This window comes from Pieris brassicae, chromosome 1 (genome assembly GCF_905147105.1).
Source record: "Pieris brassicae chromosome 1, ilPieBrab1.1, whole genome shotgun sequence".
NCBI lineage: Eukaryota > Metazoa > Arthropoda > Insecta > Lepidoptera > Pieridae > Pieris > Pieris brassicae.
The window spans coordinates 11780277-11794375 of NC_059665.1; the positions used below are offsets into that span (position 1 = coordinate 11780277).

At 34.4% G+C, this 14099-nt stretch overlaps 1 protein-coding gene across 3 annotated transcripts in view; it reads right to left on the bottom strand.

Moving 5' to 3' along the window:
• LOC123716382 (nuclear envelope pore membrane protein POM 121) overlaps positions 1–13563 on the bottom strand; it is a 46451-nt gene extending 32888 nt beyond the window's left edge. The window contains exon 1 of one of the 3 annotated variants that reach the window (XM_045672102.1): positions 13295–13563. In XM_045672102.1, the coding sequence (XP_045528058.1) occupies positions 13295–13406 (112 nt within the window). In that variant the 5' untranslated portion in view covers positions 13407–13563. Of the gene's footprint in view, positions 1–405; positions 543–13294 lie in introns of those variants that run through there. The other 2 variants (XM_045672118.1, XM_045672109.1) reach the window with 2 other exon arrangements.
• Between the last annotated feature and the right edge of the window lie 536 nt (positions 13564–14099).

Consider the following 14099-nt stretch of genomic DNA (forward strand, 5'->3'; position numbering starts at 1 on the left):
CCAATCCCACTCAAAGACGTAGTATATTGGAGTTAAGGTAAGGTTTACATCGACAGAATAGTAATTAGTTGCACGGTAACCGCTCAGCGTCGAAGCCATAGGATTATAAATAGATTTCAACTCATACATTAATTCTAAGTGTTAGAATCACTTCCGTCGCTCACATGGAATATCGTAAAGCTGTGTCTTCAATATACATTCAAATAAGGTTATTATTTTATTGGTGTGATGGTTGCAGTACATGGAAATGGTAGCTGAGAAGAAAGACGTAGGAATTTTGAATGTATATTTATATTAGAACAATAATTCATTCACTACCCGTGAAAGTCTATGAATATGACACGTGTAGAATGTAGATTATAGAAATACAATAACATTATTTCTGTATGTAAACAAAGAACGTACCCAACCGCATTCGTCTGTTCGACATTTACACAAAAAGGCGCCACGATGTCATAAGTTCTGTCACATTTTGACGTTTTCACATTTGAAATTGGAACTTGGATCTCGTAAAAACGCGTCCGATCACATCGCGCGTTCAACTCGCTAAACTATAGTTGATTCATTTGAATCTATTATTATGCGTGGCAAGTGACCGTATGTCAAGAGCAAGACCGAGGATGGACTGGTGTGTGTGACCATACATTCATAACTCAATCGCTGATGAGATTGATTGAATCTTAATGCTTACGGCCCATTCATAAAGCCTAATTTCCTAAGCTGTGATTCGGATTAAGCGGCAGCGTAAAGAATCCGTCAATTATTCGTTAGTCAATTTTAATTGTATTAGTGAATTATGCTCAATTACGAGTAACGATGTTTGAGCTGGTGATAAGGAGTCTATAAATACCAACAAAAGTAACTAAATAGTTTACTATATTTTTTGTAATATACTAGTTGTATGAATTTATTTCTCTTTCGAAAATCTATTTAAAAAAACTTTTTTTATAGAAGAGAATATTTAGTTTTAGTTTATTACAGAAATAGCTATTTTATTATTTATATTAATAGCTGTTTATTAATTTAAGATCTATCTCTCTTGAATAGGAAAAAAACATATGTTCACACCAGATTAGACTTTCCACTTACAATCCCCATTCTTATAATATCTGGCATTGTATAATTATGCGCTGGATTAAGTTACAGGGTAAGGTCGGGCCTTGTTGGAGGTATCAAATAAATTGTCACAAATACGTCATTATGACGTCAAGTGTCAAGCTCAAAACAGTGTATATGTTGCAAACATTAAATGTTTTTAAAAATATGAATTGTGGTTGTTTGTAGTGAAAAGTGTTGTTAAAGTTAAGAACTATCTAAGTCGCACGTCATCCGTTACTATTTCAACGAAACATACAATTTTACAACTATCACATTAATAATTTTTGTATCACAAACGAGGATACCCTCATTGTTAGTCATAAAGATTTTTTTTTTCAACTTTGTGATACCGTCACATAACCGACAAGCACAGACGACAAGAAGATCTACGTATTGTTGCCATCGAAACCATAGTGCACAAGCTTGCAGGGATATACTATTTTTTCTCGGTTACCTTTGCCTTCTTCAACAAGATTGATAACGGGATGAAGTGCAAAGCTTGCAACAAAATTGTGAAGCCAATTGAAGACAAAGTATGTCTCTCTCTCTGTGTTTTGGGCACTATCACTACCAATGCTTGGGTACTACAACGGAGAACTTTCACAAAGAATCTAAGCAAGCAAAAGCAAACTGGAAGTGTCCCAATTGTAAAAGTATAGAAAAGAAAGGTGATAGCACCCCAGTAAGGCAAGAGAATCCGAGTACTGTAGTTTGTTCACCCTCAACGTTGAGCGGTGTAAGTGATTCTTACATGGATGAGCTTAAACTGTACATAGAGGCCAAACTCCAAGAGACAACTGCAACAATTCTAGCAGAAGTTAAGCAGCAGATAATATTGGAAAATAAGTCAATTCACGAGGATTTTGAGCAGCTGAAAGTACAGCACAGAGATAGTAGATTTCCATATAGTGCAAAAGTTGGACCAACAATCCAGCAGGCCCCGTTCCATCGCTGTTAAACTCATCAGCCCTCGAGTGCGAGACGAGCTACTGGCATCCGTAAGACGTTTTAATCAGGCGAATCCCCGATAAAAGCTGCATTCTGGGCATCTAGGTATTGCAGTGAGCACGCACGCCGTATACGTTACAGAACAGCTGTCACCCGCAAATAAGAAACTGCATGCCTTTGCTCGAGTAGCCACAAGAGAGAAGGGATACGAGTTTCTGTGGATTCGTAACGGAAAAATATTTGCTCGGAAGAACGTTACCTCAAGGTCTCTTCTAATTGATAGTGTGGAAAAATTTAAAAACTTGTAAATACTTAAGTAAATTATTTTCCCTTTTAATCTTCATCAACTAAGTTTGTGTTTTGCTAAAGTTCCAAAGAGTGTGAGTAGAAGACTATAGCTGTGTTATCAGCGAAGGAAAAGAGTTTAACATTAGGAAGGTCGAGAGAGCATAAATCATTAAAGTACACTAAAAAGTGTGTTGGACTAAGAACACTTCCCTGGGGCAAAACACATGAAACGTTTTCTAGTTGACTGGTATACCCATCAAATTGATCCCTATGCTGTCTATTAGATAAATGGGACTGAAACCAACGGAAGATATTTCCACGAATTCCTAGTTTTTCGAGTAGTTGTGGCCTGGAAACAGAGTCGAAAGCTTTGGCTAGATCAGGTAAAAACCAAATCACCTTTGTCCTTCATCTAATTTGGAACTTATGGTCTCATCCATTCCAGCGGTTGCATCTTCTGTAGATCTAATATGTCTAAATGTTTAAAAAATTGAAAAACCTGTAAATACTTAAGTAAATCATTTTCCCTTTTAATCTTCATCACCTAAGTTTGTGTTTTGGATTGCTGTTTTTTGATTGTTTATTGCGTCAAAATTTTAAACATATACTATCAGAATGTAAGAGGCTTGAGAACCAAAACGAATATATTTTATTTGAACTCTTTGCGTTATGATTATGATGTCATAGTTCTAACGGAAACCTGGCTAAATGACTCGGTTTTTGATCATTAATTTTTAGATCTAAGGTATACGGTGTTCAGAAGTGATCGTAACACAACAATATCATCCAGGACTAAACAAGAGGGGGGGGGGGGGGATGTATGTATCGCGGTGCACAAACGTTTAGAAGTTATCGAGCGGCCATTATGGAAGTCCATATGTGAGGATTTATGGGTGAGTATATGTCTTACCAGGGGAGCAACGCAACTGAACAACATGACCGATGTAATTTGTAATAGAATAAATCAAGAAGCAACTATAATATTAGGCGACTTTAATATGACAAATATCATGTGGCAGGTCGACGAAAGACATTTTTCATGCATACCGATTAAACTAAGCCATGGCAGAGTGGAAAATACATTCTTAGATGATATCACCTTTTGCAATCTTAAACAGTGCAATATGGTTAGGAACACTTCTGGACGAACTCTGGATCTAGTGCTAACTAACTCCCCCAAAACGGTAAAGGTGAGTAAATGTCTAAATCCACTCATACATTTGGACAGTCACCACCCTGCACTTGAAATCGAGCTTGTAGCGCAAATACAATTAAAATATCTTAAGCATAAGAGAACTCCCTATTTAAATTTTAATAAATCCGACTTTACTAAAATTGACGAGTCTCTGTCTCGTCTACAATGGACTGAGATTTTGGGTTCTAATGGAGACATAAATCAAATGGTGGAAAATTTTTATGCAAAAGTTTTACCAATACTGAAAGAAAATACGCCATACACGATGCCAAAATGTGAATCTTACCCTCCCTGGTTTAGTAGACCCTTAATTAAATGCGCGAAAGAGAAACTTAAATACCACAAAAGATACAGGTTATATCATAATCCAAGAGACAAACAAACATTCGATTTATTGAGACGGAGGTATGATGAAATGCTTAGGAAGAGCTATAGAACTTTTAAAGAAAACGCTGCTTCAACATTGAAACAAAATCCCAAATACATATGGTCCTACGTTAATAACTTAAAACGTAATAGTTGTTCTATACCAAACCAAGTCCTCTGGGGATCTAAACAGGCAAATGGCGGCCAAGAAATATGTGATTTATTCTCAGAATACTTTCAATCAGTATACCAGCTACAACCCTCATTAACAACAACATCTTCAGATATGGATTCTCCTATAACTGAAGGTCTAGTCCCTGGGTGTTCTTCCTCGATGCATAATGTGATCCTGGAAGTATCTGAAGTTCGCGCCGCCATTAAGAAGTTAGATGTCAACAAAGGTATAGGGTTGGATAATATACCTAATGTTATGTTAAAGAAATGTGCCGAAAATATATCGATTCCCCTATGCATGATTTATAACGAGTCTTTGCGTCAAGGAGTGTTTCCTACCGTATGGAAAGCTGCTCGGGTAACACCTATTCACAAGGGCGGAGACAGAAACGTTATTCAAAATTATAGACCAGTTTCAATATTACCAGCACCTGGAAAAGTGTTTGAATCTCTTATTCAACAGAGAATTTTTTGGCATGTTAAACAGAACATACACCCAGAGCAACATGGTTTCATGTCAAAGAAATCGACCACTATGAATTTGCTTGGTTTCACTGAGGACATAGCGAAGGGAATCAATAACGGACAGGAAATCCATGCGATATACACCGACCTCAGTAAGGCTTTTGACCTCATCTGCCACGATTTACTACTGCAGAAGATCTTTTCCATGGGCATTCATGGGTCATTGTTTAGGTGGTGTGACTCATACTTAAAAAAAAGGGCACAACTGGTAAAGATCCGAGGGCATGTGTCTAACGGTCAGCCTATACCTATGGGTGTACCACAGGGATCACACTTAGGGCCTTTATTCTTTATAATTTTTGTAAATGACTTAGCATATAATTTAAAGTGCAATTTTAAAATGTATGCTGATGATTTAAAATTATACCAACGTATTCAACAAGATATCGACAGTGATTTTCTGCAGGAGCAACTAAACAGAGTCAATATATGGTGCGGGCTGAATAGAATGATTTTAAATGAAGGAAAGTGCTGCTGCATTAAGTTTTCGAAGAAAAAGACATCTTCACCATTAACATACTGCATAAGGGGCCAGAAACTTCAAGAGGTTAAAAGCATAAGAGATTTGGGTGTCATAATGGATAGTTCACTAAGTTTTAGGGAGCACATAGATAATATTATAAAACGATCCTCAAAGCTCTCTGGTTTTATCTCCAGAATTACAGGGAGTCTTACCGATCCCAGTGTTGCTGTTACTATCTTTACCAGCCTCGTTAGAAGCATATTAGAGTTCAACAGTTGTGTCTGGTCTCCAATGTATTTAACCCATTCAGCGAGGCTGGAGAGGGTGCAAAAAAAGTTTTTATACCATTTATCCTTTAAAAATAATAAATGTGCAATTTTAAGTAAATATGAGGATAGGTTAAATTTTTATACCTTGGAATCTCTGAGCGTTCGTAGGGCAAACATCGACTCGCTATACCTATTTAAGGTAATTAACGGACTTGTGGATTGCCCAGAAATTTTAGAACGTTTATCCATACAAGTTCCTCGGGTCGGGAGTCGTTTGTACAATCGAAGATGTTTTCACATCCCACATTGTCGAACAAACGTTGGCAGAAACTCTCCAATTAATAGGTTATGTCGCTACCATAATGAAATTGCACAGAGTTTTGACATTTTTCATGGTTCTCTGGCCTCAGCTAAGAGTAGAATTAGGACACAGTACCGATAATTTATTTTCTTAGTTCAAATAGTTTAATTCTTTTATAGTTTGTATTTAGATTTTTATGGTAGTTTGTATTAACACTGTATATTGTATCTACTTGATTTCGCTGGTCGTGTCCACATGTTATAACGATTATGACGGCACCGCTTTTTCTATATTTTTTTTTCGTATCTATGTCAATTTATATCATGTGTTTGTCCCAATTATGTGGTCCTAATAAAAAAAAAAGTCCATCAATAAAATTATTATGGGTAGTAGAAAATCCTACAATTACATAATGTACATTGGTCGACTCGAACAAGAAGTTAAGAGCTTTTACAACTTATTTAAAGACGTACTTTAAACTTCAAATGTTAAACTATGCACTTCGTTTATAGTTAAACAATTTTAATACTAATGCTGCTCTCATATAACTTTAATGTCACATTGACAGTTACAAACTGTCACTATTAGAGTTATCTAATTCGGCCGTACATAACAAATAATAATCACTAATAAAAATTTAATAATTTTGGTTTCTGTGGAGTACCACAAGGTGGTGCTGGCAGTATCTCTGTATTGCGATCACTATTTCGTGTAAAACAAAAGAGAATCTTTATTGAATAAAGACTTTCTAAACTTACGTTGACGTAAGTGAAACTTTATTTAGTTACTGTTTTTAATGGACAAATTTCCGAATTCGTTCGGAAAAACAAAACACTAATTTAAAAAAGGATGTAATACAAGCGATCGACATTTTAACTCGTAAGCATTAATTAGCATATGACGACTTCATTAACCAACCGCCGGAAAGGCTAACTACGCGAAGAATTCACATTGCGATGCGGAAGCAGGTGTATGTATGTAGTTATTATGAACTCTGTCCATATACTTACGAATCACGTAACGAAGAAACCTTATAGCACACAGGGACGGAATCGGAGCAGCCCGACTCACAAACCCTATTAAATTATTAAGAATAAATGGTCCTATCTGAACAAACATAATACGGTTGTTGGCCTTTAGCTAAAATACCAAACAGAGTATTGTAGTATTGTAAAAGTGGTAGCTTACTCTCTTTCTAAAGAAATTCCCACGATATTGCTTAGTTAATTTTAGTTCAGTAGAAAATAAATAATGAAATTGTCGAATACATCCCTGGCTTACTTAGGCCGTCTAGCATTTCACCCAGATCCAGGTCACACGCATTAGTCTAGGTCTTCTGTAAGAGGATATTTGGCATTTACGACAACTGGTTTTGCCACTCGGCATCTTGCAATAACTCAATAAGAAATTTTCAATTAAAACAAAGTGAAATCCAAGACATTCACATAACCACAGCAAGTAGCGCTGACTCGAAGGCTACATTAAAAGCTAATTTTACAAACATTTCAATTAGTAATGAAAATAACGGTGCCCGACATTTTTTCCTAAAAATCTATTATCGAGTAATTGCTATCTCTTCACGGTCTGTTATAAAAAGTAGTGACGTAGAGCAGGCATTTGATTGGGAAAACGTTTATAATCTATATGGAATCTCACCTCATAACAAAGATAGGAAATACAATCACGTACCATAGGCATTGTATGTAGATGGACAAGATATATTACCCATTGTGTCATTTGAGCAGAAAATTTCATGCTTAATATGGAAAGTGGCTTAATTTTGAAACTATCAAGACAAACAGTATTTGTATTAAATAATCGTTTTTATATCACCACTTCTTCTGCAGCTTCTCTATTCACATGCATACCTTATAGAAAAAGAATAACATCACTCATGTTATAAGGAGGACAATCAGATATTTATGAATATACGTGTGTGAAAGTAACATGAGAAGTTAAGAAGGTACAGCTCTAACCAGATCCCTGCAGCTTCAACGGCACATGCGCGATGTGTACTGACCTTAACGCACAATTAATATATTATAAGCGAGTTCCAGCATACTTTGAATACTTCAAGCATCTGCATAGGTTCTACCAGCATCTCGTAACAATAGTCGTAACGAACATTTATACCGTTATATAATGATTAAGTCGCTTTGACTGAGCGAGTGACCGACTTATAAAAACACTTTTTCTAATACTTTCAAAAGATTTATGACGCGTAAAAAGTAATGCACTGTTATCTTAAATCATACAAATGAGATTTGGGAAAACTGTTAGGCGCTGCAACGCTCTCTCTCTCAAATCTCAGCATGGGTTTTCTGTTTACATTGTTATTTTTCACATAAAAAGAAAAATGCATCGACATTCGACGAATTGTGAATGCACAAAGCGGCATTAAGAATCGCAAGTTCAACCCTTGTTTGAATTTCGTCACTTTTATCACAAAAATCTATTAAAAAGACAAAAAGTAGTAAGAGGATATTAATTAGGTTCTAGGTCTATGTAATAAACAGTATTTCCTAAATTGTAATGGTGCAAATAAATAGTTTCGACAACCCACCAACGGAAGACATAAACATTAGAAACCGGCCCTCCCACCTATATCTGTCATGATGTTATTAATCTCCAAGCTTTTATTTTACGCCAGAGATACGTGTCTATTTTTTAAACCTGTTTTACTTAAAATATCGATTAATATTTTATATCGCATTTTTAAACAATGTTAACATAAAACACTATCTCTGAAACAATTCAAAAAGATTAAATAAACAATGGTTTACTTGAGCCAGATTACGAAACTTCCTTTTTAGCTAGGAATTTAAATTTCGAAAAAGGCATTTTCTAGAACATGGAGATAAGTACCACAGATTATAGAATCATTTCGTATACGATGCGGGTGATAAGGCATTGTCGCAATGCAAATTACATGTCTTGTGTTACTAATTTTAAACAGACTAAATTGCACCGTAATTGTAGCTAGAGGAACGAAATCATTTAATTTATATAAAAATAATTAGGCACTAAGATTAAACTTGAAATGCTCGCTTCACGTGTACTTCTTCTACCAATAGAAAACATGCATTAAATCGGAATGCATTAAGCTGCTTTATAGTCGATTTGTTAACAGAATAGCTAACATAAAGTCATTACAATTATTCAAAACTGATTGCCTCAGATTTCATGAAAAAATATAGTTTTGTAGTTTATTTTAATAATCGAATACAAAAAGTTAAGCTCGTGTCAACACCAGTTTTTAAAATAATTAAAAATCTATTTGTTATGTTATAACATGTGGCAGTTTTAATGTTATTCGTACGATTTTATTTACTTTATTTGGTTTAAATGAATTATCAAACATGAGTGTACAAATAAAAATGGTAAAATGGACCGACAAAGAGGGAAGAGATTCCATTCTATTCGTCGCCAAACATGGATTGTCTTCGTAGGGTTTGGTTATTGGGATGCAGATAGGAGATTGATCGACTGTCACGGTCTGATCTCAGATTGTGGATTAATTATTGGATTCGGGCGTGGACCACTAAATAATCCGACTCAAGTGACCACCGGCACTTACGAAATTAGTATGGAATTTAAATTTACGTTCCACAGCCTAAATATACATTATATAGATACAGTGGTCAGTTTAGTCAATTCATCATTACCCATTCTTGACTAACATTTTAATGAGTAATTAGCCCATTTGTTAGGACGAAGGACGATTGGCTCTACTACTTACTGTACGAATAATGATTCATTACGCGAACATACAATTTGTTTTAAGAAAAAATATCTTTAAGATAAAAGAACAAGTGGCTTGCATCGTACAATGCGGTGTGTTTATATTTTAAGAATTGTATTTCAGAACTGCTCTCTAACTCAACCCTTATCACTAAACGTTAAATATATTATTTATATTCAGAAATCCGTGTCTCGTGAATCATATGATTTCGTAATCACTTGTAATGGTGAAAGATGACTAAGATTAATTCAAAGATAGAGTCTTTCAAAGTTGACAACCAACTTAAAACTTTCATAAATACAGAATATTGAGCCGTCAATACGTCAATATGTTTCTTAACGGTCAGCTGAGCACACTCACAACTTAAGTTTTTAACGTAATAAGTATTAACTTTCTTTTATTGTAAATAATTCATCAATTTGTAACGAATTGCTTTAAAAGAATTTTACCCATAAATAATGATGAAATAAAAAAACGCGTTATTAAAAAAATATTTATTACTGAATGAGTAACAAAACGGAACATGTTATAATAGATTTACGGTAAAAACAGTTTAAGCAAATATTTAAAAGATTTGTAGATCTGGGTAGGTAATCAATATTTGCAGGACTCTATTCTTTCTAAAACACAACAAAACCTGACGGCGCTAATAGTCTTTGCTATCATAAAGTTATTTTTCCTTTGGTAATCATGAAAATCGGTATTTTTAAGCACGAAACGTACTGTATTTAAAATATAAGGTAGGTTTAATCTAATCTAAGCATTAAATCCAGATTCGACGACCGTAATGGCTGTGTGTTCCAATTTTCCCATTCCCAGTAAAAAATAAATTGCATTTTAGTAATTGTATTTATAATTATTAGTAGTACATACAGTTTTAAACGTCTTTTGTTAATCGGCCTACATTTCAGACACGAAATAATCTCGCATGTCGAATAACATCGATTCGAGGCGAACTAGTTGAGAATTATTTTAAGTTGAATTTTATTCATTTTCTTTGATTTTGTGATATGTCACAAAGTAACAGATATTCGTTCTTTACATACTAACCATTTTTAAATGTATTTATGTTAGGATTAATTTATTTTAAAAACAGACATTTATGGGAATGTGCATATTTTCCGAACCCAATTAAGAAGAAGATATTATATTATGCACCTTATTCCAGCGGAGTCAGGCTCAATTAAAAGGCACGACATAGCGAAGGTCATTTTGAATAACTCACAATGAAAGGTCACTCAATTCTATTTGTACCATCACCAAAGTCGGCGGTGGGCACCCAATATTCATGCTCATACTTCAACATTTGTTTAATGTAACACATGTACACATGAAAGAAAAGCAAGATTAGGCGGATGAGGCGTTGGGACACAAGGTACATCGTGATAGAATAGCGAAGGAGACATCAACTTGGCGACATTGGTACAATGCTTCTGTTAATACAAGAATAAATAAAAAAATACTCAAGACAAAGTACACTAAAGGCATGGGGAATTTTCTAATATATAAAGTTTATATATTTCCGGTTCATGCACTGTGACATATCTCGAATACCGATTTTGCGCGAAATTTGGAATATTCAAAAACGTATTTTATATTACATTGATGCTTATTTATTCCCTATAATGAAAGTAAAACTAATCTATAGATGCATACAATAAAGTATAAAGGCACACATCGGGACTCTGGGAAACACGTTTTCATGTTTAACTTCTTTAAATTATTTTATAGCAATATATATAATAGATATACAAATGCTACTCGAATCGTGCATTATAATTAATAGTCATTTAATCCACGGCAACTTAATAGTAGTAATATATATTTACGAAAAAAAACTTGGGCTATTCAAGCCCACTTGTTTACGGCATGGAGTACAACACTTGGGAAGCATGCCGTCAGACCAGTCATGAGGTCATTTATTATCTTAAAGGTGAATCGTTTATTGCATGCGATTAAGTTACGATTTGTAATTACTCCTTGAATATATGTGCTATTTCTAATATTCACATTATGAAAAATCCACAGACTAAAGAATCGAATAAAGAGTCCATAGATTGTATTGTTTCGTACGAAACGATGTATTTCACAATATTCTTCAGTGAATATTTGCACAAATATTTACACAGATAACATTTAGTCGCCAGATCAAGGTGAACTGAATTTGCTCACTTTCGTATGATTAGCTGATAAAGTTAAAATTAACACGACCTTGACTTTGACAATGGTACATTGGTTAAGATAATTTTATGCTTATTACAAAGATTTGCATAGACAGGCTCTGAGCTGGTTAATTAGAAGACGTAAGGTTATTCAATAATTGAATAAACTGTGAACTTTGTTTAAGAATGAATGAAATGTTATTGAAAGAGAACCCATTTTGCATACTAACTACTTATCCCACAAAATTTCCACATACAATATTTTTAAAATAATTAAATTCAAGTAAATTGAATTAGCGAGAATTTTTGATGATAAAATTCTCGCGCTTATAACTTTTATACATATAAAATGCTTGATAACGCCAAATACTGAAAAGTTGTATAATTAAGGGTAAACATTTAAAAATATAACTTTAATTATATACATTATAAACGTGACGAAATGTCATGTTTATGTTAATGACATTTGACGTATGAGGTTTTTGAATTAATGTATAAATGTACGCGGTACCGGTTTTCATAAGTTCTTGTAGATACATGAGACACAAAAGGATGTGGTTTTAGTTCTTAAATCAGTGTTTTAGACTTCAATGAGCTGTAATGCTACAAAAATACAAAAGTTTCACTAGAGACATCCTTTAGTTACAGTTGTATAGTTTACAGTTACATCTTGTAGGTGAATTGCTGGACTGAATAGTGATGAATCTCGTGTGGGCAGTGTTCTAAATTCTGATATAATCCGATTGAATTGATTCGCAATATCAACTACCTGGTAACATTAGCTCTACCTATATTCTTATATCTCGCAAACCTAGTATTATTCGTACAAATATTTAACCCCTCTAAGAATAAACTAATCTTAGTTTGCGAATGTTAGCAATTAACTAACAAAATATTTAATTAAAAACGAATCAAACCACGGCTTTGTTTAAATGGAAGGTTAACTTTTAGACTGTATTAGATACTCAAGGAAGCCAGAATAAAAACGCATCTATATTCAAATTCAACTATAGGTAGGGTTACTTAGACAAACAAAATTTATCTAAAAAATATGTAGTATTAGTTTAGTATTGTGTAACATAAGTATCAAAACTCTCTAATAATATCTGCATTTCTGATGTGTGAAAACGTAATATCCTTTGATGATAAGAAAGCGTCGTGTGATTTGCTACAAGGTAACCAGTTTCTTGGAATTCTGAGTTTGCGTTTACAGAAATGTAAGTTGAATAAAAACGAGTGCTTAATGTGTGTGAAAAACTAAAATACCTATGTAATATATTTATAAAAAATAGTTTTAAACATTCTACTGCAATTCCAATTATTGTGTCAAATTTATCAAGATATTTATGCACGTAGGCCATATTATCGTCTAGACATAGCTATGGTGTATTTATCGAATCCCATACAATTTAGCGTGTCCAATTATGAATTCGTTTTATTCGTATGTAAGGTACCTCTATTTTCTGGCCATTGTTACAACACACATATTAAAAGTAATTAACAAACAAAACAATACAGCCTGATCTGGTTGGGTGAATAACAAAAACCATTGCAAAAGCATGCGTACAACAAAGAACGTTTCCATGCATTCAAAAAAGTAACTCATGAAAGATTAATAACATTGACATTCCTTAAAAGCAAGCAGAAAATAGCGTCTTTTCCCAAAGGAGGTGCTATGTACTTATTGGGTAGAGTCTGACAGTTATTCACTTGCACCTTTCTCTACTTATAACCGCCTCAGTTTCTAATCGGTTTACACTTACCGGAGCTAAAGAAATCCTCTTTCTCCAATATTTCATGCTGGAAGCCATAAGCGGGCAGCCATGCATGGGAGCCAGGCGGTTCAGGCCAATCTGAAATTCGCACGTCCTCCATTCTAACATAAACACAACACTGCACTCCTTAGCTACTTCACATGCATGCACTACCTCGGCCGTCCATTAGCTTCTCATTTAGGACGATAACGGTGTTAATTCAGTCCGGTCAGCGAAATCACAAGCGCATCAGACGACGTGCGGGGACTGACTGGCGGGCGGCAGCGCGAGCGCCGTTTCGCCGCAGCGAGCTGTCTGTCGCGCCGGCGGGAAACGTTGCTTGAGCTTTGTGGCACCAAAACATAAAAACAAATATAAACTTATTATAACTATCAATTTGGCATGTATTAAGATTATCAGTTATCACCAAATTTGTACTTTAATTTACTCTTACTTTGTGCTTTACTTAATACTTACATCGTAGCAGAGATACAATTTTCCGCCGTTTCCACAGTTTACTCGCAAAATCAGCCCGTGTCGAAAATTTCTGTACTTACATTAATATTATGGCATATCGTGTATTCCGACGAATAACGATCACAAATATCAAAGTTTGATCGAGTATTTAAGTTAGGAAATAATCTAAATTTCAGTTCCAGGTTCCATTAAACACAATTATATGCATAATGTGTCTCCTAGAGATGATATAAGTAAATATTTATCGAAAGCAAAGAGTATTTTAAAACTTTTTATAATTGATAAAAAAATGTGTATTTTAAAATAATACAGCAATTTGCGCTGAGTATATTGTTTA